This window comes from Meles meles, chromosome 9 (genome assembly GCF_922984935.1).
Source record: "Meles meles chromosome 9, mMelMel3.1 paternal haplotype, whole genome shotgun sequence".
In the NCBI taxonomy this organism is placed as follows: Eukaryota; Metazoa; Chordata; class Mammalia; order Carnivora; family Mustelidae; genus Meles; species Meles meles.
The window spans coordinates 59,535,564-59,559,314 of NC_060074.1; the positions used below are offsets into that span (position 1 = coordinate 59,535,564).

The 23,751-nt window shown below is 42.4% G+C and overlaps 1 protein-coding gene across 1 annotated transcript in view; it reads right to left on the reverse strand.

The window, feature by feature from the left end:
• DPP4 (dipeptidyl peptidase 4) overlaps positions 1-23,751 on the reverse strand; it is an 80,850-nt gene that overhangs the window by 31,028 nt on the left and 26,071 nt on the right. The window contains exons 6-11 of the mRNA XM_046018390.1: positions 17,991-18,043; positions 17,802-17,874; positions 16,644-16,764; positions 12,107-12,267; positions 10,540-10,652; positions 1,694-1,829 (exon numbers count right to left, since the gene is read on the reverse strand). Coding sequence (XP_045874346.1) covers positions 1,694-1,829; positions 10,540-10,652; positions 12,107-12,267; positions 16,644-16,764; positions 17,802-17,874; positions 17,991-18,043 — 657 coding nt within the window. The remainder of the gene's footprint in view (positions 1-1,693; positions 1,830-10,539; positions 10,653-12,106; positions 12,268-16,643; positions 16,765-17,801; positions 17,875-17,990; positions 18,044-23,751) is intronic.

Here is a 23,751-nt window from a genome sequence, read left to right on the forward strand (position 1 = left end):
CCTCAGACCCACCTCCTCAGCCCCTGCTTACTGGTTCTTTGACTCCCCTCGTCCTTCTCCACCGTTACTGCCTTAGCTTCTGTTCTCATCAGGTTTCCCTTGGTCCATTGCCCTGACCTCCCGGTTGGAGACCCTGCCGCTCTTCTCCTCTTCCAGTCTGCTCAACCCCCGCTGACCTCATTTGGCAACAGACGACAGTTCTAGCTTACTATGATCCTGTCCTATGTAACACCTAGAAATAGTTCTCCGTGTCTTACAAGTAAGTCCGAACCCCTCAGAACGGCACCTCAGCCTACCTCCACCCCCGGTTCTCATATGGTGCCTCTCCCCAACCCCTCGTCCTCTGAAGCCCCAAACCCTGGTGCTCCAAGCCATTGCCTGGATGCCTTTGTTGCAGCCTCTGTGCACGATGTCCTTGTGCCCTTATCTGAGCAGGGTGCTCTAGGCATCCCTTGTCATCTCCCATCGCCTGTCCCCAGTTGAGTGGATCGTCTTCTTTGGTCCTACATTCCCTCTGTACTTTGCTTATTACCTTTTAGGGCACAATATCCTGTCCTGTTAGTAGGATGATAGAATTGGTGGGAAGCAAAGAGCTTAGGTTTCCTAGTTTGGAGTCCGGCTGTCTCGTGACCTAAGTGACCTTCTTAACCTCTCGGAACCCCTGTCTCCACGGTGTCTGGCTACTCTGAGTGTTCAAGAAATGGTGACTATTATTATGGATTATCCTAATGGTATTCCCTACTAAAACAACCACGTTTTAGGGACCAGCATGTTGTCTCATTGGTTTGTTTCTGTTTGTTTTAAATCCAGAGCTGTGCACAGAACTTGGGGCATAGTAGGTATTCATTGTTTGCTGTATAAATAAATGAATTGACAAATCAAGAGAAGAGGTGCCCAAGCTTTCTGAGGCAAGAATCTTCACTGTGCCCAACCGGGTGGGAAGTGTGTAGAGGGGGAGGCATGTAGGCACAGAACCCATGACCAGAAAAGGGCTTGGAGAGGTGCCCTTCACATGTGTCACTAACCCTTCCCTGGACGTTGCCCTTCCTGAGGCTGCTGGTTCCCAAAGGGGCTTTAATCCTGATTCACTAGCGTGGCTGAACCTTGTGGTTTCTTGTGGGGAATGCCCTGCCCCCCTCCCCAGCACCTCAAGGTTGAATTAACACTCGCCTTTGTCTTAATGTTGCCACCCTCTCTGCCTGGTTGTTATCTATTTATGTTCTAAAGTTGTTGACTGCTCAGGTATAGTCACAGGGTGGTAAGAGATTTGTGGTCTTTTGATACTCGTTTTGTTTCACATATTCTCAGTCAGTCAGTCATTCTCTGCTCCCCATATTTTCTCTGTTGAAACACACTTCGTTGAACTTGCAGCCGCTGGCCTTCTTGGGCTGTCTGAATTTTGACATCAAATTCTATCTTTTGGGTTTCCAATCTCCACCCCCTCCTCAAGGGATAATATCCATAACTGAAACTGTATGACTAGTGAGCAGAGATGAAAAGGAAGTACCACCAAATATCAGATTCTCTCTAAAAGTTAGTCAAGACTCACCCACTGCCTCAGGATCTGACAGACTCGGAAAGAAAAGAAGCTCAAACTTTATTTGCTGATTTCCAAACATTCACTCTCCCCGTTTTTGTGGAGTCCTTGGATCACATGTAGCTTTAGAAGCAGAGCATCACCATTAAACCTTACCTCTGGTTTTCTCCAACTGTTGGTGGCATTATTATAGTCACAAATATTCATGACTGAATAGTTCTGAATCCTTCGGAGCCACTGCAAAGAAATCCTTTCTTCATTTACCCAGGTCACGTCACACAAGTAGTGATCCCTGGAAGGAAGGAAAGAAGGAAGAAGAGAGAGAGAATAACTATTTCCAGACCTTGGTACAGACAGACATTTTACTCAATGAAATCAATCTTAATAGGCATATAAATTTAAATGGTTGTTGAAACCATTTAATTCCACAATACTTTACCTCTTTCTGAAAGCTTGAAGTGTAATTTAGTTTTGAATGGAAATTAAAATATACCTGACAGGAAAAATAGCAGCTAATGTTATACAGTGGTTTAGCAAACGTGACTCACACCACTGCTCAGGATTTTTTCAAGTCCTTAACTTGGCCTTTGGTGGTGCCAGGAAGTCAAGGGTGACATTTTTCCCATCTCTTTTCTGCTGTATTGAGAGAACATTACAGTGAGGCCAGACACACTGGCAGAGATTCGAATATTTTCTGGTCATCTGACGTGCTTCTCCAGAAAATTCTTACTTTTAGGGTGAAATTATAACTGACCCTTTTTTCAACTTCGTTTTTCAAAGGAGAAAAAATTGACTCACATCTCTATGAACTTTGAAAATCAAATAATTATACTGTAAAAATCTTTCCTCAAAAGTCAAAACATGAACCATGTGAAAAAATCAAGGAAACTTAACACGAAATTTATGCTAACGGAGATATCTAGCAGTACGTACATTTTTGGAGCTACCTTTTGATTTATAGTGAGATGCATGGAATTCTGAATTTACTTTTCTGCTAGCCCACCTAAATATTTGCTCTGGATTGTTTATTTTATTTGATTTGCTCCTCCTAGCCCCTGCCCCCCCATGTGATGATCTTGAGTGATCACTCTTAAATCCTTTTTTTCCCCACTCTCTGATCAAAGCCTTGTTCCCTTTTGACATAAAAATTCTAAGAGACTCTTTTTTCTTCTTTCTTCCTGACTGGCCCCATGGCCATAGCCTCCTCATCAACGCTGAATGCTCTAAAATGCTCCTTCGCTCTTCCCTTCACAGGCCGTGGCCACCCCCTCCTCTGTCTTTCAGCTCTCCTTGCTTGACCACAAGCCTCTGACGCACCGGCTGCAGCTTTCTTGTTCACAGGGCATCTCGAGGCTCCAATGGAATGAGTACCTGGCAGCAAATCGACACTGAAATTCTGTGGAATGCAGGCCTGACAAAGGGGAAAGTCCTGTTGTGTTCTCTGTGGCCCAAAGAGCTCTGTCCTTCCTCAGAATTCACAGACCCTTCACAGACACAAAACCAAACAGCCAATATTTATTGAGCACTTAGGATGGATCACCGCTTCACTATTGCCCTTCTACAGGTGGGGACACCTCCTGTGTTAATGTCCTCTCCTGGGTCCTCCAGGGTCCCCTCCTGGCTGTCCCCGTTGCAGGTGGCAAGTACTGAAAGATCAAACCCCTTACCCAGCAGCAAAGCACCACCTTCCCACAAATAGGGACTCCTCGCTGTTTCAGGCCTTTCTCTTGCTTAGTAAGAACATATACACCAGGACATCTGGACTGCTCAGTGGGTTAAGCGTCTGCCTTCAATTTCAGGTCATGATCCGGGGGTCCTGGAATGGAGCCCTTCGTTAGCCTCCCTGCTCAGCAGGGAGCCTCCTTCCTCCTCTCCCTCTGCTCCTCTTTCTCCCCCCCCCCCTCCTGGCTTGTGCTCTCTCTTTCTCTCAAGTAAATAAATAGAATATTACAAAAGAAGGAGAAGGAGGAGGAGGAAGAGGAGGAGGAGGAAGAGGAGGAGGAGGAGGAGGAGGAAAGGAGGAACCTATACACCATTCAGTCTGCGTGTCTGCTATTCCATGAACACCTTCTGAGATTTCCCAGCTGCCCTCACTTTGTTCAACCTGCCCCCCATTTGTTCAACCTGCCCTCAGTCTGAAACCACTGCTATGCTCTAACTTCCTTAGGTCTTCCTCAAATATCCACTATGCCCTCTTGGAAAGTCCTTCCTTCCACACCAACATCAGCATTCTTTTTTTTTTCTTCTTTTTTCTTTTTATTATTTTTTCAGCGTAACAGTATTCATTGTTTTTGCACCACACCCAGTGCTCCATGCAATACGTGCCCTCCCTATTACCCACCACCTGGTTCCCCCAACCTCCCACCCCTGCCCCTTCAAAACCCTCAGGTTGTTTTTCAGAGTCCATAGTCTCTTATGGTTCGCCTCCCCTTCCAATTTCCCTCAACTTCCTTCTCCTCTCCATCTCCCAATGTCCTCCACAACATCAGCATTCTTAAGGTGCTCATCACTAACTACCACTAGGCTACAGCGTCTGAGAGTGCGAGCCCTTCTTTTCACGCCCAGGACCAATGGCGCCTCTCTGAGTCCAATGTTTCTGCCCTGTGCCCAAGCCACAGGCATTAAGGAATCTTGCTGGGGATCGGGAATAAATCATTGCAAAAGGGGATGGAACTATGACATGCAAGGGAGAAAACAAAACTTTTTGAGATTAACTTTCTTGACTAGGGGTCTGCAGACTTTTTCAGTCAAGAGCCAGATAGTAAATATTTCAAGTTTTGCGGGTCACATGTGCTCTGTGACAATTACTTATCTCCACCTTTGCAGCACAAAAGCAGCCAGAGACGATATATCAACGAACATCTGTAGATGAGTTCCAGCAAAACCCTGAGATTTGAAATTCACATAATTTTCATATGTCACAAAATACTATTCTTCTGATTTTCCTTCCCAACCATTCAAAACTGTAACAATCTTTCTTGGGGTGCCTGGGTGGCTCAGTGGGTTAAGCCTCTGCCTTTAGCTCAGGTCATGATCTCAGGGTCCTGGAATCAAGGCCCACATCGGGCTCTCTGCTCAGCGGGGAGCCTGCTCCCCCCTCTCTCTCTGCCTGCCTCTCTGCCTACTTGTGATCTCTTTCTCTCTGTCAAATAAATAAATAAAATCTTTAAAAAAATCTTTCTTAGTTGCAGATCATACAAAAACAGGCCTGGGTCTGGATTTGCCAGTGGGCTCTGGTGTGCTGGTCCCTGCTCTATGCCCGTGGTTCTTATTCACAGATCAAATTTCTTTGTAAATTGGATGGAAATCAGGTACCTCTCTCTGGGGTGGGGATGGGGGGTGTCTCCTTGCATACATGCACACATTGCCCAGAGCTCCATGGGCATCGATTAGGATCACAGGCTCCAGAAACAGGAAACTTTTCTAAAGTGGCAGAGTCAGGGGAAAGGGCAGGCAAAGGGGGAAGAAAACTCTTTAACACAATTAGTGGGTCACCTTTACCAAGGGCTTTATCTATAAAAACCATACATGATACTCCAGGTTCAGGAATCAGCAGTAGAAAAGTAACTTTTTGCCCACTGGAAATCGCGGAGTAATGGAATTTGGGAAGCCTGCCAGGGAACTCACATGCATCTGGCACTTGCCCATTTCTAGATCAAAGGTTCATGAACCTGTGTCTTCTACTCCCTCTGTCACTCTCAGTAGCCCAAGGTGTACTCTGCACCCTCTGTATGGGCTGCTCGCCAGCCAGCGGACAGGACATTTTGAATCCTCATGTAAACACACCCCTGTTTAATCACAGCTTCTCTTTAGGATTTGGAATTAAAGGGAGACAGAGCGCTGCTGCGGACCCCGCCCTGAGCCAAGATCGTGCCAGTCTAAGATGTCAGTGAGTCATAAAAACTATATAAGGGAACCAATGGCCCAATTGTACTTTTTATTGAAAGGTTTAAGTAAGTCCTACTTAGAACCAGAAAAATCCAACAAGCAGGTTTATCAACTATACTTTGCACTATATGCTGATTTTTTAAAAAAGATTTATTTATTTATTTTAGAGAGAGAGTGCGCATGCATGAGCGAGTGGAGGAGGGGCAGAGAATCTCAAGCTGGCAGACTCCTTGCCCAGCCTGGAGACCAAGCCCAGCTGGGGCTGGATCTCATGACCCTGAGATCATGACCTGAACCACCATGTTGCCCCTCCATGCTGATTTTAAAAACAGAGAGGCTCTACTGAACAGACTGGTTACGTAATGGTGGGAAGGGGTAGAAGAGGGAATGTCAGGGAGCCTGGCCTTCCTTGAGCCAGAGACTGCCTCTCCCGTCAGGCATAGCGATTCAATAAGCTCTTTTAACTGCTGGGACAATGTTATTTTTAAGGAGAGTGTGGTTGACTTTAATACTAAAGCAATGGAGCGATTTCTGGACATAATAATAGGAGTTCACACCCATGAGCAGTTTACTATGTGCCAGGAACTGTTCCAAGTACTCGACATAAAGCTTGTGGCACCCTACAGGGTAGGAAGGCTAGGGTTTGCGTTTGGCAGACAAGGAAAGGGAGGTGTAGAGAGGTTCAGTAACTTGCCCAAGGTCACACACTGGGAAGTGTTGGGAGGCCTGATTCAAACCAAGCCAGTTGGCTTCAGATTTTCTGTTCCTAGTAGCTCCCTCTATACAGAACTTCCACCCATCCCTCTGGTAAATACGGTGGGCTAGCTTCATCCTCTTGCCTTTTTTCAGGATAAAATTCCTCACTCTATGAGTTCTGTTTATTCCCACAGAGTGTGTGTAAACTAAATAGCTGAATTTTATAAAGCAAATTATATTTGATTGCATTGGGGCAGACCTGATTTGAAGGTCATATTTCAGAGACTCCATTTGCAAAGTGACCGTTGCCTTGTAAACAGTAGGCGTTTAATAAATGTCTGTTGCATTGCATTAATTCCCCTAATTTGTGTAAATGCTTCTTTTGGTATGTTAAGGGTACTTAACATCAGGTCGGCATTACTGACTGGGAAGAATATTGGAGAAAAATCGTTCCTCAGAGCAACCGCAGACGGTGGAGCGATTAATTCGGTGAATCACCCAAGGAAGCGGGCGTTCTGCCAGTGCTGGCCCCCGGCTCCATGCCACCCTCTGCTCTGATGGGGATGCCAGCCCTCCTGGGGCTGCTGACAGATCGCTGAGGAGAAGGATAGGTGGGGTGAGGGGGAGCACGTCACAGAGGGCAGCACCCACAGCACGTGAGGTCCTAAAGGGTTTCCTGTCTTGAGGTGTCGCTAGCTTCCAGGCTGTTTCAGTCCGGTTCCTTTATCTCCTGTGTGACAAGCCCACACCCTGACATCTCTACTTTATAGATCAAGGATTTATAGATCAAGTTCTGAGGAGGCATTTATCTATTACATCACTCAGGAACAGAAAAAATAGGGTGGAGCAAGTCATGAGCTGGGTGTGATGGGTCCCCGGAGCCAATCAGCAGATGTCGGGTGGGGTCACCTCAGTAGAACGTGCCCTTCCCAGTCCTCGAGCTCAGGCCAGGGAATGTGCAGATGGCTGGGAGGAGGCAGAAAAGAGGGACTGCTAGGCAGGGTCACTTGGAAGGTCGTCTTCGGTCCTGGCTGTGTAAACCATTCCACACACATAAAGTCACCCATATAACATCCCTCATCCCTCCACACAGAAGCTTATTCATTGATTCTACACATACTCATTGAACACTTGCTGTATCTCAGGCCCTGCACGAGAGGCACCAGATATAAAATATAAATATAAATATAAATATAAAACGGAGCCCTACCTATAGAACTTCCTTACTTCAATCCAGCATTGTAAACCAGGCTCTAAATAAAGCAGGTAGGGAGTTTATGATTTTATAATATACATTGTTTTCTCCCAAGGATTTTGAGGTCACCAATTTCTCTTATAGTCATCAAGACAAATGAGCAGCCTAATAAATCTGATCCACTTGACCTCTAACTCAGGAAGGGCAGGGGGGAGGCTCCCTGCCTCTGACAGGATTTTACCTGCTCAAAGCTGTGTGAAGCAAGGACGTGGCCTCAGAGGAAAATGAGTGATGGGCGCATGGGGACAGAGGAGGGGAGAAACACGCCCCACCCTCCTGGGGCTACACTCCAGGAGCCCGTGGATGGCTAGGAAACACGGCAGAAGGTGCTGGTCGTTTCTGAAGAGGCACAATTTGCCTGCATTAACCTGGCCTAGCTGGACGTCTGCATGAGGCCAGAAAGTGGGGCATCACTGCCTGCTAGAACATTTTCCCCAGAGACAAGCTCGAGCCTGGTTTTACATAAGCTGCGGCCTCCCTGGTGTTAATAGAGACCAGAGCTGGATTTATAATTCCCTATATAACACATTCCTGAGGCATTTCCAGAAACGACTCCTCAGTAAAATACATCTCACACAAAATATCCCCAGTGAGTGAGGCAGTCCTCACCAGGAATGCAGCATAAAGAACCGCAAACAATGACTTAAGGGTTCATTTGTATGGAGCCAAAATGAAGTCCACGAACTTGCGCACGTTTCCTAAGCTCAACTCCTGGATAAGGATTCAAGGGGGGAAGAGCCCACGGATGAAGACCTGTGAAATGGCCATGACAATGACACAGTAGGCGGTGTATTGAGTGAGATGTGAGTGGGGCATCAGGCATAGTCCCCACCCACAGGAAACACTCGATGCATTGAAACCCCATTATTCAACGAGTCTGGTCTGGCAGGTGCGGGCCTCTGTCCTATTCCCAGATCCCATGCTAACTGCTGTGTGACCTTGAGCAAAAGAGTTTCCCTCTCTAAGCCTTAGTTAGTTCATCTGTGTCCCACAGCATCGTTCTCAGTGTGTTCTGGACGCCCGCAGGTTCTGTCTAATACCCTGACTTCTGGAGGAAGCAGATGGGGACATGGCCTGTGCCTGCACCCTGAGTGGTAATGGTCTGGTTGGTTTCTGGACCCGCACTCCTGTGTTCTGTCTCACTTGAAAAAAAGGCTTTGGGTCCTTACAACAGTTTGTAGACCACGAGTGAGGTCTAAAGTCCCTTCCAGATCTAAGGTTCTTCAGAGTGGGGGCTTGTGGCTCATCCTCCCAGCAGACAGATGTTGGTCATAGACCGAGAGTTCCCTCCAGGCCCTGATGCTCTTTCCCTGGACAGCCCTGTACTCCCCACACATGGGTTACCTTCCCCTTCAGGGCCACCCCACCCACCCCGGGATGTGCCCTGTGGTTCTTTCCTGCTCAAGCCACATATGCCCCAATATACTTTCTCTCATCCCTGGGTTCATCAAAACCCACCTCTCCCTCCTCAGAATGTTTCTGCCCTTCTGTTTATGCCTCTGAAGTATTTGCCTTTGGGGTCATTTATCGGAATATATTTTATCCTCTGCTTGGTCCTAAGTGCTAAAAAGATAGTAGCTCAACCCTATGGACATCTGTTATGTAAACAGCAGGTGCTCAGTCAATGTTAATAGACGAGATGACTGGGTGGGGCCACACCGCAGATTTTAGAACCTTCAGGTAAATTTTTATACCTTTGGACAGACTCAGAAAAAACAATTTTTAAAAATGTACTGATAATTGATTTTTTCCCTCCAAATGAATAGATTAAAAAGATATTTCTCATCAAGTCAATGAATTAATGACTACAGAGCAGACCCTACAGCAAGCCTGATGTGGTGAATTCAACCCTGACAAGGATGTTTCCATGTTGCTCTGGTGGTAACTCCAGGAAGCTGAGGGCAGCTGTTGAATTCACACAGAGAAGGGCAGCTAGCAGAGTACCTGTAAGCTCTTCCTTCTAAGTCAGACAGGTTTGAATACAGACTCCCACTTGGTCATTTTCTTAACTTCTAGGCCTCATTTCCTATTTGTAAAAGTGGCATATAATTATAGTTGTTGGAAAGAGTTACTTTAAAGACTAAGACTAATACAAAGCCTGTAATAATGCCCTGTGTCTGGAACATAGTGAGTGCTCAGTATCTACTAGTTATTATTTAAAAGCAACAAGAAAACCAACATAATGAACAGAAATGAATAGAAAGCAACTTATAGGGGCGCCTGGGTGCTCAGTGGGTTAAGCCCCTGCCTTCAGCTCAGGTCATGATCTCAGGGTCGTGGGATCGAGCCCCGCATTGGGCTCTCTGCTCAGTGGGGAGCCTGCTTCATCCTCTCTCTCTGCCTGCCTCTCTGCCTACTTGTGATCTCTCTCTGTCAAATAAATAAAATCTTAAAAAAAAAAAAAGAAAGAAAGCAACTTATAGCCGTAAATTACATGCAACACCAGGTGGTTATCTTTACAGGAAAAGCCCAGGGGATTGAGGGTGCGTGGTGGCAGACTTTCAAACCACCAACGATTATTCAAGCAAGTGACATCCTGAGGCATGTCGGTGTCATGAGGATCCCTAAATTTCTCCGGTTCTCATGGGGACCTGCACAGCCCTTGTGATCTGACCTCACTCCTATCACTCACCTCTTGACTCAAACTGCTCTGTTCGCTTGGCCTCCTTGCAGGTCCTCTCACACACCAGACACAGCCTCTCTGTGGGGCCTTTGCACCTGCTCTTCCTCTGCACGGATACAGAACCCCAGCTACTCAGGTGGCTAGCTGGCCCCCTGTCTTATGTCACTGCCCAAAGGCCATCTTGTGAGAGAGGGCTTCCTTCCCTGACCTCCTGCCACCATCACTATCCCCTTGCCTGCTTTGATGGTCTTAACATCAATTTTCTGTCCACCTGGTTGTTGTTTGCTTCCCCCAATTTGAATGCAGGCTCCATGATTCCCGGGACTCTGGCTGCTCTAGTCACTGTGCGACCCCATCACAGTAACTGTGCTGAGCATGAAGACATGAAGTGGGAGCTCACCAAAGAGTGGCTGATAAAGGGCTTCTGGTCGCGGGCGGATACCACGGGACACCACCCCTGATTTTGCCATTCATTTTAAAAATGTTCTCTCTGAGATCTGTGAAACTGTACAACCCACACATTCTGATCAAGACACTTACCCTATTGAAATAGCAACAGGAGGAGTGATTTCTTCTGAAGTTGCATTGGTGTTTGGGTCGAGATTGTCGGTTTTTACAACAAAGAGCTTTACGGTTGGATTTACAGCTCCTGCCTAGGAAAAAACAGTAACAGAATTGATATGGACAAAAAATACCACATTTTTGCACAGGTTTACAATGTACAAAAATGTCTGCATTAGAGCAATAAAATTATAATCACAAGACATGTTAAAAATCTATATAGATAAATCTAATACAGATAAAATGAACATTAAAGAGAGTCATGAAATGCAACTTTTTCATGTTCAGGCAGAAACAGGTCTATTGACAGCCCCTAGCACTCCTGTTTAAATCATGAATGTTCATAACTCAATGTGTTTTGTGCAAACAAGGACAAACTTTTAAAAAATCAATTCTATTATTTTGCAAATATACTCTGACTCCAGAAGGCAAAAAGTCGAATGGCTGACAACTAGGAAGAATACCCTGGGTTCAGCCAAAGACACGATCCACCAGGAAAATGAATTTACCTGAGCCAAGAGCCAATAACGCTAATTAGGAAGCCATCATTTGCACTGCAAATTCAAGTTCACCACGTTCGAGCTTTACAATCAATATGATGACAGAAATCTACAAAACTTTTTTATATATACACACAGACCTTCAATTGACAAATTAGTCAGAAATAATATATTTTTAGTGAGAGCATTTCATTTTTTTTTTTTGCCAGTTTCACTCATCAAAAAATAACATTCCACTGAAAATACATCTCTATATTTAGTCTCGGATCCTTTTTTTTCTTTTTACTTCCTCTGTCTTCCTAAAATGGCAGCTCTTCATGAAGCAAATTGAGTGAGTTGGTAAAAATAAAAATCCCTTTTCCCAAGTTGCTTATAGCAGAAACATTTACTATTAGATTTTCCTATAGATGATTCTGTGGCCATTAATATTATGATACTAGCGAAGAATCCTGCTTGCCTTCTAAATCCCCCTCTTCCTCGGTTTACGCTGCTTAACAAAGCTGTGGGATTTTCATAAATATGCATCCCGTAGGGGGAGAACAGCCTTGCAAACCAAGATGTGAGACCATTATTCCAAACGCAGGACGTGTGAAATTCACATTAGTGCCAAATCTATACCAGAATCCCTGAAACTAGTCATGAATCGGTTAATTAGCAATACAACCTGATATGTAACTGAGCTTTTCAACTTCATCCAGGGTACATTCCAACTTCTACAAATAAGAGGAGCTTGTGATTCAAGGACAGCTTCTTTTCCTCCACTGAAACACTCTCATTCCCCCTACCTCTTTCAAAAGCATTTTCCCCATCTTTTTCGGCTTGTCATTCCTCAAAGTTTTTGGAGAAATTACAAAACCTTAAATCACACTCTTTCCTGGGATAATAAAAATACTTTAAAATTGCCAGATGCTGTTGACTTCAGCAAGAGTAATCACAGCAAGCTGTTGAAGAGAGACTGACAATATTTTCATTAGCGGGAAAGGATTAAATGAAACCATTCTCTTCCTATCAAATCACGGAACCACTACGTGAACAGGAGCACAGACCTTCGGATATGGAATCCGCACAGTCTTTGGGTACTGCAGCGACTCGTCGGAGTAGAAGGAGTATTCAATAAGTGGGACTTCTGTGTCGTTAAATTGGGCATATGCTAAAAAAGTGCCTTTTGGAGACCACCACAGAGCAGAGTAGGCACTGAAGACTTCCTCTGAAAAAAGACATAAATTGTTCTGTTACAAGAAGTAGCTGATAAATTGGCTTTGGCATTCAAAATATTGTTCTCATTAGCTTTAGTAATTACAGTAGAGTTCAACTAATGAACCATTTTGCATTTGCTGGGCTTCCAAATTCAGAGTAATACAAATGAATAAAAATAAAATCTTCAAGGATAGATCTGGATTGTAAAAATAAGTAACCCGTTGGACCATTTTAGAATATTTTAGCACACAATATTTAATATAAGCTCTACATTTTTTTCTTTATCTTATAATCCTCTAAATTTATGCCGCAAAACATACTAAAAGTAAATTTCACACAAGGGGCTGATTCTCCTTTCTAATTTTCAAACAGTCAACATGCCAGCATACTCTCCCCAACTGGGCTCAGTTTGTACTGTGCCCACAGGGTACTGGTGGGTGGTGTGTGGTTCCAGACTATCGAACTAATATGGTGCCCACAGTTTACTACTCTTGGCACAAACAGGGTGTGGGAAGGATGGATTTAGAATGACAAGGCACTCTGTGAGACCCCAATTGAAAAACATCTCCTTTGCTTAGCCTCGAAACTAAAGATTCTAGCGGGTTAGCATACTCCTCTGCTGCCTACAGTGACGGTAAGGGAAGAGGGTCAAAGAGAGAGGCAAATGAAAGGAGAGGTCTTGCTCTCCAGAATGTTGTTGGAGTCGTTCTCATTCTCTGGCAAATGTAGTTCTTTCCTGTGTTTATTATGGAGTCTCTTCATGGGACTTCCATTGTTTGGCTCTTAAAATGCCAAAACCTCTTTCATGGAGGGTTCAGGTAGACCAAATGGATACTCTTAGTCCTTTATGCAGATTTTTTTTTTTTTTTTAAAGCTATTTGGTCTGGCACTTTCTGTTTTTTGAAAGGTTTTCATCTATTGATTCAAGTTTTTAATAGAGGTCTTTTCAGACTATGTAGTTCTTGTGTAAGGTTTGGTTGATTCTGTCTTTAAAGGAATTGGTCTTTTTTTTTTTTAAAGATTTTATTTATTTATTTGACAGAGAGAGAGATCACAAGTAGTCAGAGAGGCAGGCAGAGAGAGAGGAGGAAGCAGGCTCCCCGCGGAGCAGAGAGCCCGATGTGGGGCTTGATCCCAGGACCCTGAGATCATGACCTGAGCCGAAGGCAGTGGCTTAATCCACTGAGCCACCCAGGCGCCCCCCTTTATGCAGATTTAATCTACAAAATCTCATGTTCTGCTGTGGGGGAGGAGGGGGGAAAGGTAAAAGCAGAAATAAAGAAATTTGAGTCTTAGAGTTAGGAAATCATCTGTCCCCATCACTTTTCTGATTCCTGAGGCCTCTTTATAAGTGTCTTCCAAATGCTGGTTTTCAATAATAATAATGATAGTGGTAATAGTAGTGGCAGTAACAGTAACAATGATAACAATAGTAACACAATGTAATAATAATTACTATGATGAGCAACCAACATTTAAAGAGTGCTAACCATGAGGTAGATTTGATATGCAACCAACATCTATGATCTCTGGTAATCCTCACAGTAGCTCATCGTGCAGGTGAGAAAGGGGCAGTGGGCTTAAAGAGAAGAAGTCATTGCCCATAGTCACATGGCCAATAATTGACTCAATAATTGACTCAAGAATGAATCCAGACTTGTCTGGTTTGAATCCATGCTTCTCACCTCCATGCTCTACGTCTTTCCATGCCTATTTCAGCTCTGCTGGTAACAGAAAGCCTACTGGGTAAGGCAGTCTGCTCTGGCTTTATCTGTTTCCTACCTATGTCATAGTTCCATTTGTGTAGTAATTTATAATTTACAAAACACTTATCTAATTTAGTTTCCCCAAAATGCCTAGATGAGTCTATTCTACTTATAATCCCATTTTACAGACAAGGCAACTGACGTGCTTAGAGAGAGAGAATGAGTTTCCAGAGTTAAGACAGGGACACAGGCCTGTGACTCGGAGTCTAGGGGTTTCTACTGAGAACTTCTTCAGATAATGAATGGATGTCTCTTTCCTGTGGCTTCTACCCATTGGTTTCCAGTCTAAGGTCAAGATGCAAATTACATAAAATGAATACAATTACAGCAAGATTATGGTTTTTAAAATTGCTTCTAAGTAAAGGTAGCAGGTAATATCTATGTTTTGATTGGTAATATAGAATGTATTGTTCTATAATTGTATATAGAACATATCCTTCTATAAAGGGATGTATTAAAACCATTATTATAAAACTACTTCTGGTCAAACTCCTAGTTCTGAGAATAAATAGTAGGGAGAAGGGAGAATAACAAAGGGGGGAGCAGATTTCCAGTGCTTTCTGATACGAAGCTAGCTGTGAGCACGAGTGTCTGTGACACCCCCTCCCCCACACCCTGAACCTCCCTCACCTGCGATATCCTGTGATACCTGCCATTCGGCCACTCTGACCTTCCCTTGGACTTAGTGCCTGCCCCTGAATAGGTCCCTTGATTCGCTCTATGAGAATTACCGATTGACCTCTTTGTCTCCCGCTCTGGGCTGAATTCCCTGAGAGCAGCCATTGGATAGCTTTTTTCCCTGTGTCTCTAGAACCTGACATAGCACCTCATAGGTAGTTGGCACTCTCTGAATTACCCACACCCCCACCGTCACCCCAGCTACTAGAGGGCGAGGAGCGCTCCATCTTCCAAGCTTATTTCTTTCTCTAGCCCTCTTCATCCTCCCTCTCAAAATTCTCATTCTCACTTCTTGTTAGGTAAACTATACTCATACTTTCGAGTGAATGTCATGGGATTCACTTCAAACCCGGAGATAAAGTATTCTTCTTTTTACAAAAGAAGACACTTGTTAACTAAAGTAATAATTTAAAAATCATGAAAGAAAACAAAGTAAAAACGTTAAGACATTGAGAAAGAAAGTCATTTGGGATTCTGGGGCAGGGCAGGGGACACAGAGGGTAGGCTGCTGTGTGAGTGTCCCTCCATGATGTGGCACACAGCCCCATCTGGCCTTTGCAACTTTCTTTCTTCTTTTACTTATGAACCTATAAATTCTCAAAATCTACTCGTTCAGTCTTATACTCAACAAGTGTTCACGGCTGCAGTGGAGACGCTCCATGGGAAGATAGATCTCATACACGGAGACACAAGTGTGCTCTTTCCAAATATGGATCATTCATAAATACATAAAACCAATTATAGGAAGTTCCCCAGAGGAACCAAAGTCCTATTTTTTGAGACAGACCCACACTGCAACTGGGAAGCCATTCTTCTGGTTGTCATCAACACATAAAATGAGATCTTTCCAGCTCTTATCTACCTAAGAAAGGACTAATAGTGTTGGGTGTGTTCTCATCCTAGAGATACTCAGATGTTTTGAGGAAGGGTCGAGTTGCGGCTTTGGGAAGAGGCCTTATCCAGGTCGCTTTGGGGGTCCTGCAGGTTGTGCTGTGCTGTCCAGCAAGTGTTTTTCAATTGCTAAGTGACAAGTGCTAGCAAATTGCATTATGATTTTTTTCTGGGTCATGGGGATTTATCTTTCTTTTAAAGTGATTGTTGTTGTTGTTATAATGTTAGTCATTTAATTGAACTTGACTTGCACTGGGTTAGAACCAAAATTAAGTCATGAAGAAAAACTCTTTATTATTATTATTTTTTTAACTATGAGGAAGAAATAAGAAGATGAAATAGGATGAGAACTTAATAAGCATTAGACAACTTTGTGAACAGTCTGGAATAGCCTCAAAATGCCTTTTACCTTGGCAGCTATAGATGCGAAAAGTGTTTTTCTAATATTTTCTTAAATTCTATCCTAAAAGAGAATAATCCTTTTTAATAATGTTAGTTCTTTTTATTTTTACTGATTTTCCCTCAGAAGACTTTCTAATTATTTTTTCCTGCTTTAAAAACAGGAAATTATGATTTGTCCAAGTTCAAATGAACACAAATTCTCTGTAAAACAGATGCCTTCTTCCCCCTCTATTCCCCAGCCTCCAGACAATATTTTGTCAGCTCTTGGAATGCTGTGGGAGTATTTAGCTTTCCTTAGTAACTCTGGGTTAGGTAGGCCCAGTTAGAGAAACATCTGATGTTAATCTGGAAGCTTTTATGCCCCAGTAAAGCAGAAAAGCTACCTATACAGAAAGGCCCTTTGTAGGAGGAGACTGAAGACAATAGAGGCATTGAGAGACAATGAGGACATCAGGGAAACTAGCCACTCTTAAGAAATCCTTATTCTGGGAGACACCTGGTATTGTGAGTGCTAAAGAGATTTGATGACATTTAAAAAAAATGCAACTTATTTTGAATGCCATTGAATTTCTCCATTTTAAGAGAAATGTTTAACTATTAAAAAAAAAACTTACAAATTTTCTAATTGAAAAAGCTTTAAAATCTCTACCTTCATAAACCCAGTCAGTTATTCCATTGGATATTACATTTTGCTCTCCAGTCCATGTGATTCTCTGACTTGTTGAATTTGGTTCATTTTTAACATAAATATCATTGTTCCAAACGTATGCCTAGAAACGTTGAAAAACAGATTGGTGAGTAATTACCTGTTATATCTTATTCTGGTGTTAAAAGATATCTATCAACTGTTTTATCCTCAAATAATATTGACATGTCAATGTAATGATTACCTTGGGTTATTCAATTTGAGCAAGATAAAGTCATTTACTACCTCCTCACATTTATTTATTTTGTTTATTTATTTCTTTAAAAGATTTTATTTATTTATTTATTAGAGAGAGAGAGAACACAAGCACGGGGAGGAGTAGAAGGAGAGGGAGGAGCAGGCTCCCCACCTAGCAGGGAGTCCAAAGTGGGACTGGATCCTAGGACCCTGGGATCACCACGTGAGCCAAAGGCAGACGCTTAACTGAATGAGCCACCCGGATGACCCACCCTTCACATTTTAAAAATCATTAAGTATACAAGCTATACCTACAAATAATTCTAAAGACACTCAATATATTAAAAAGAAGCAGCTCAGCTTACAAACCCTACTGTTTGAATGCTGGAGTGCCTGTGAGGACTCAGGAGCCTGATCATTTCTACAGAATAATGTCTGCTTCCCATTGCATTCTGGGGGTGGTGAGTTGAGGGAGCGCATTCGATGTTGGGAGGGAGAATTCTGTCTACAAATGAATATCCCGTCTTCCTACTCAGATTCTTTTGCACTTCTAACATTGTCCTAGCATTAAGAACATGAAGGTATATCTATAGGGACACAGAGAAGTTCACAGAACCAGCAGGAAGGAGGTACACCCCCCAAAACAAACAAACAAGCAAACAACAGCAAACTGAATACAAGAGAAATTAAAATTTAAATGGGTATTTTCGCAGTCAATAATGAATTCTCCAGTAGTAGTTCAGAAACTTTCAGGAATCCTATTTACTGTGTTCGACTAGTAAAATGCTATTTTAGGCAATAACACTATCTTTGATGTTGAAGTATTTGCTTCCTAAGTGTCTGCTCTGTGTCAGGTTATATAGCTTCTGCATGTGAGAGCATTGAGTCATTATTTTTTTCTGAAAACAGAAGAGACTCACTAACCAATTTATGACCCTCTGGTGACCATGTGATCCACTGTGTGTTGTTTGGAATTTTCTCTTCTGTAATCAGCCTCCTGACAAAAGAGAAAAAGAAACATTACCAAATGAATAAATCACAGTGGGATTTCCTTTTTAAAAAAATGTTATTGCACTAAAGAAGCTTAACAGATTTTGTAAGGAAGTCACTGACCTTTTAGCTAAGTCATAGATGTCATATGAAGCTGTGTAAGAATGCCTCCATTGCTATAAAAGAAAACAGACATCTCAGACTTCTGTGATTCTTGACAGTTCAGCCACTTGCTAAAAGAGCACAAGATGACATGTAAAGTAATATGACATTGTATAAACCTCACATTTTATCATGTCTTGTAATTCCTAGCTCAATCCTTACGATTTTGGAATTAGGAAGAGATTCTTAGAAAACATCTAGTATGAACTCCTCTGGACCACATCTGTAACCTAGCTCTGGCATCACCCCTGCCAAGGAAACTTCTCAAGATCACAGTGGGCTGAAGTGTTGCTTCATGGCAAACATCACTCCTAACATTAACCATAGCATGGGAAGTCTACCTGTCCAAGAAAATACAAGTTTTTACTTTTTTTTTTTTTTTTAAGATTTATTTATTTAGTTGACAGACAGAGATCACAAGTAGGCAGAGAATCAGGCGGGGGGGGGGGCGGGGTGCAGGCTTGAGAGAGGTGGGGAAGCAAGCTTGAGGGAGAGGGGGAAGCATTTCCCCCACCGAGCAGAGAGCCCAATGTGGGGCTCGATCCCAGGACCCTGGGATCATGACCTGAGCCAAAGGCAGAGGCTTTAACCCACTGAGCCACCCAGGCGCCCCACAAGTCTTACTTTTCAACCATCTTACTGACAAAATACTTAAAAGATCTATAATTCTGTTGTTGGTGGTGATGTGGAGAAATACTTACTTTCCTACTTTGATCATGAAAATATAAAGGGCTACAGATTTTTTGAAAGTCACCTGGCCAAAAAAAAAAAAAAAAAGGAAAGCCACCTGGCAGTGTCTGTTAACATTAAAACATATATACCATTGATATTTTAAACTGCCATCTCAAGAATTAAAATTCTTAAATTTTAAAATGGGATTAAATACCTTTAGCAGCAAACTCCTTGTTATTTAACCAAAGAAACTAAAAACTTACACATATACAAAAGCCCTCCACACAAATTTTTAGTTTTATTCATAATTGCCAAAAATTAGAAGAACCAAGATGTCCTTCAATAGGTGATGGGTAAACAAACTCTGGTCCATCCAGACATTAGAATATTATTTACCAACAAAAAGAAATGAGCTATTACATCACAAAAAGCCATGGAAGGAACTCAAATGCATATTTTCATGTGAGAAAAACCAATCTGAAAAGATTACATATTGTATGATTCCAACCATATGACATTTTGGAAAAGGCAAAATTATGGACACAATCAAAAAATCGGTTGTTGCTATGGGGTTTGGAGGAAGGGAGGGATGAAGAGCTGAAGCGAAATATCCTCTATGATACCAGAATTGTGGATACATGTCATTATACCTTATAGATTTGCCAAAACCCATAGAATGTACAACATAATGAACCCTATCAATAATGGCTCATCAAGGGGCGCCTGGGTGGCTCAGTGGGTTAAAGCCTCTGCCTTCGGATCAGGTCATGATCCCAGGGTCCTGGGATCGAGCCCCATATCGGGCTCTCTGCTCCTCAGGGAGCCTGCTTACTCCTCTCTCTCTCTCTGCCTGCCTCTCTGCCTACTTGTGATCTCTGTCTGTCAAATAAATAAATAAATAAAATCTTTAAAAAAAAAATAATGGCTCATCAATTGTAATGAATGTATCATACTAATGCAAAATGTTAATGATATCAGAAACTGGGACAGAGGTTGGGGCGGGGAGATGATGAGGACGTATGTGGGAACTCTGTATTTTCCACTCAGATTCTCTAAGTCTAAAGCTGTTCTAAAAGAATTAAGTCTATTAATTTAAAAATAAATGAATTCAAGCTATGCCAGATAACTTGGAAGAAGTTCCACACAGAATCATTGAGAGATGCAAATTACAGAAAAGTATGGAAAATGGGATTTTATTTTTTATAGAATAAGCAATGACTAAAATAATATCTATCTTCATAAAATATCTATCTTCATAGAATTATTTGAATAAGAGGGAAAATAGAAAATATGGAGAGAGATATATACTAGGTTCTTAACATGTGATTCTTGGGGAAAAGTTGGGGGAGAGATGAGGAGTAAGGAGACAGACATAAGAGGAAAAAAGATAAGACTGAAGAATATATATATATATATACACACACATATATATACACACACACACGCACACAGATTTGCATTTATGAAAAATTATATTTATATGTGGATGCATTTATACATTACAGATATTTTAAAAGAAATTACATGTCTTTTTGTCTGTCTTCCCTACCATAATCCTAGATGTAAGAAATTGTGTCTTATTCATCTTTAAATCTGAAGTCTCATCTAGTGCAAGTCACATAGTCTCTGTTCAAGATATAAGCCAAACTAACATAAAAATAAAATTTTACCAATGAAAATGATGTCCATGAAATGGGTAGCCCAAGGATACCCAGCTTGTATAAGACAGAGCTGAGATACAAGCCAAAGGTTCTAACCTTGAAGAGTATTTCCCATTTATCATTTATCATCCTCCTATCCTGTCATGTCAACAATTATGTATTAAGACCTTACTTTTTGCCAGTCATAATTTTTTTAAAAAATCCTGGATTATTTTGACACAATTCATGCTTGTTCCTGGGAAACCTTTGAATACTCTACTTGAAAGAGCCAAAAGGTATATATTACAGGCTAAAAATATGAAGAGGTTTAAGAAGGTTTGAGATCACTCTGGACGACAGATCCATCATGAGATGCGAAAGGAAACCCAAAAAGTTTGGAATGTTCACTTCATCTTTTGAAACAGACTCATCCTTCTTTTTTTTTTTTTTTAAAGATTTTATTTATTTATTTGACAGAGAGAGATCACAAGTAGGCAGAGAGGTAGGCAGAGAGAGTGAGAAGGAAGCAGGCTCCCTGCCAAGCAGAGAGCCCGATGCGGGACTCGATCCCAGGATCCCGAGATCATGACCTGAGCCGAAGGCAGCGGCTTAAACCACTGAGCCACCCAGGCGCCCCTCAGACTCATCCTTCTATTAAGGTTAGAAACTTTGGCAATTCTCCTCTATCAGGCATTCCTGGATAAGACAGGCTCAATCTCCTTGAGGAGCTCCTAGTTGAATGGTGGATATTTATGGGCATATAAACACAAGGAATGAACAGAAGTAGATGGGGAGAGGCAGGAATCATAAATCAGGCCTTGGGGAGAGAGCAAGGTCTATGGAAAAGTTGATTGTTAGACTGAGTCTCAAAGCAGAGAACTGCCACATAGGGAAGGGATTAAAAAAGGGGTTAAAAAAGTAGCAGAAAGACATTGAAGCACAAAGTTGGGAAAGATTATGTTTAAGAGTTCAAGATTTGGAGCTTCTAATCTGGATTCAAGTCTGGCTACACACTGAATGTTCGTTGCCCACCCTCCACCATTCATATGTTGATCCTAAACCCCACCCCCACCCCCACCCCGTGTGATGATGTTGGAAGTGAGCCTTTTGGAAGTAACAAGCTCATGAGGGTAGTTCCCTCATGTATGGGATTAGTTCCTTTGTAAAAGAGACTCCAAAAATAAGGAGCATGCCTCTTCTCCATTTGAGGACATGGAGAAGATGGTCAACTATGTTCCACGAAGTGAGATGTCACCAGACACTGAAATGGCTGGCACCTTGACCTTGGACTTCTTTCTCTGCTTTCAGAACTATGAGAAATAGATGGGTTATTAACCCACCCAGTCTATGGTACTCTGTTAGAGCAGCTTAAATGGACCAAGACCAGTCTCTGCTGCGTAATATCAGGCAAATTTCTTTTCTAAGCTTCAATTTTCTCTCTAGAAAAATGCGGCTGATGTCAGCCACGATCTCATGAGAGGTTTGTGAGAATACATGTGAAGTCTGAGAAGGGCCCTAGAATATTGTCAACATATTATAGTTGTTGTAACCACTACCTCTGAAGCACTCAGCAGTGAACGGAGATGCTGGGGGAACATCCATACCAGGCTGTAGGGTACAACATAGAAGTAATACTGCTCTTTCTGAATGTACTAACTCTGTCATGGGAAAGCCATGGAGTAGAATCTAAAGAACTTTGCACAGCAGACCTCCAAGGAAAGAGCATAAAACTAGACTTTTCTTTGTTTTGGGTAAATTTATTGAGAACTGATAAGTCAACTGGAATATTGTCCACATGCGATAGGGGTTGCAACTGTGACTCATTCTGGAGCATGAGGCGATGAGTAGAAATTATTGTAAGTTGCACATGTATGCTGTACAGAAAACTCTAGTGAATACTTTAAGAAATAAAATAGAAGATAGAATGCTCTACTTTCAATAATCTTACAATTTAGCACTCTGCAATCAAAGGTATAAAGAGAGTAAAATAAGCTAATGTGATAGAGAGTGAATGGTGGAGTGTGGGAGAACAGAGTGGCAGGGGGCAAAGTTAGGTGTAGCAATCTAAGAAAGCCTAAACCTGAATTACTAAAAAGGGAACGCTGTTAGATAATCAGTGGAAGAAGGTTCCAGGAGGAAACAATAGCAAATACTTTGGCCCTTAGATGGGAATGAATGATGCTTGAGAAAATTGAAGAGTGCCCCTAAAGGTTCTCCGACCACTAAATCATCTGGGAGCCCTTAAGTCATAGAGGAACCCTTGCCTGCCATTGCCCCCCATCACCACACTGAACTAGTTGGTGTGGGGTAGGCTGCAGGCATTTGCATTTTTTTTTAAATTAATTAATTTATTTTTATTTGCTTATTTACAGCATAACAGTGTTCATTGTTCTGGCATCACACCCAGTGCTCCATGCAGTACGTGCCCTCCCTATTACCCACCACCTGGTTCCTCAACCTCCCACCACACCCCACCCCCTCCTGCCGCCCCTTCATAACCCTCTGGTTGTTTTTCAAAGGCATTTGCATTTTTAAAAACCTTCAGAGGTGACTGCAAGGTTCAGACAGGGGTGAGAAGCACTGGCCAAGCACGGTGAGTCTAGAGAGGGTAAGATACGATGGGTTAGCAAGGGCGGAATGAGGTCCAGTCACACAGACTTCTGAGGATGCTGTGGTTAGAGTTTGTGTTTTATTCTGAAAGTGACGGGAAACCACTGGTCATGAGGGCTTAGGCACAGGCATGACATAACCTAACCCAAGTTTTAAAAGGAGCACTGTAGGTACTGCCTGAAATGAATGCATGGCAGTGGGATGAGGGAATAGCATGAAAACAGCAAAAGCAGCTAAAGGCACATGGAAACTCCAGTGACTCCATAAATACAAACTACCAGTGATAGTTGTCCAACTGAGGTCTACCAGTGAAATACAACATATGACACTTCTGAACTTGGCCAAACAGTAAATTGAGCTAGCATTTACCTTTCTGTTTCTACCTTCACCTCATTGTCTTTATATGTTTGTCCTGAACATGGGCAATGGTTATTCAGTGGTTCTCCACCCTGGTTGCTCATTCAGAATCTACCCATTAAAAAAAAAAAAAAAAAGATGTCAGCTTCACTCCAGAGGCTATAATTTATTAATCTGGGGATTGGACCTGGCCATTGGAAATTTTTAGAAGCTAATCAAGTTATTTTAATCTTGAGACACTAATAAAAACCACTGAATTAAATAAATAATCCATTAATTGGGAACAGATGTGTTGAAGTTGGCCTAGGATTCTGACCAGCTGCCAGCTGATAGAATCCGAGAGTCTTCCTGGCCAGGAAATGGATCTAGACACCGTAAGTTCAGGGTAAATACTATGATTCAAAGTTACCACATTGGAATGGGAAATGGAGTAGAAAATGGTT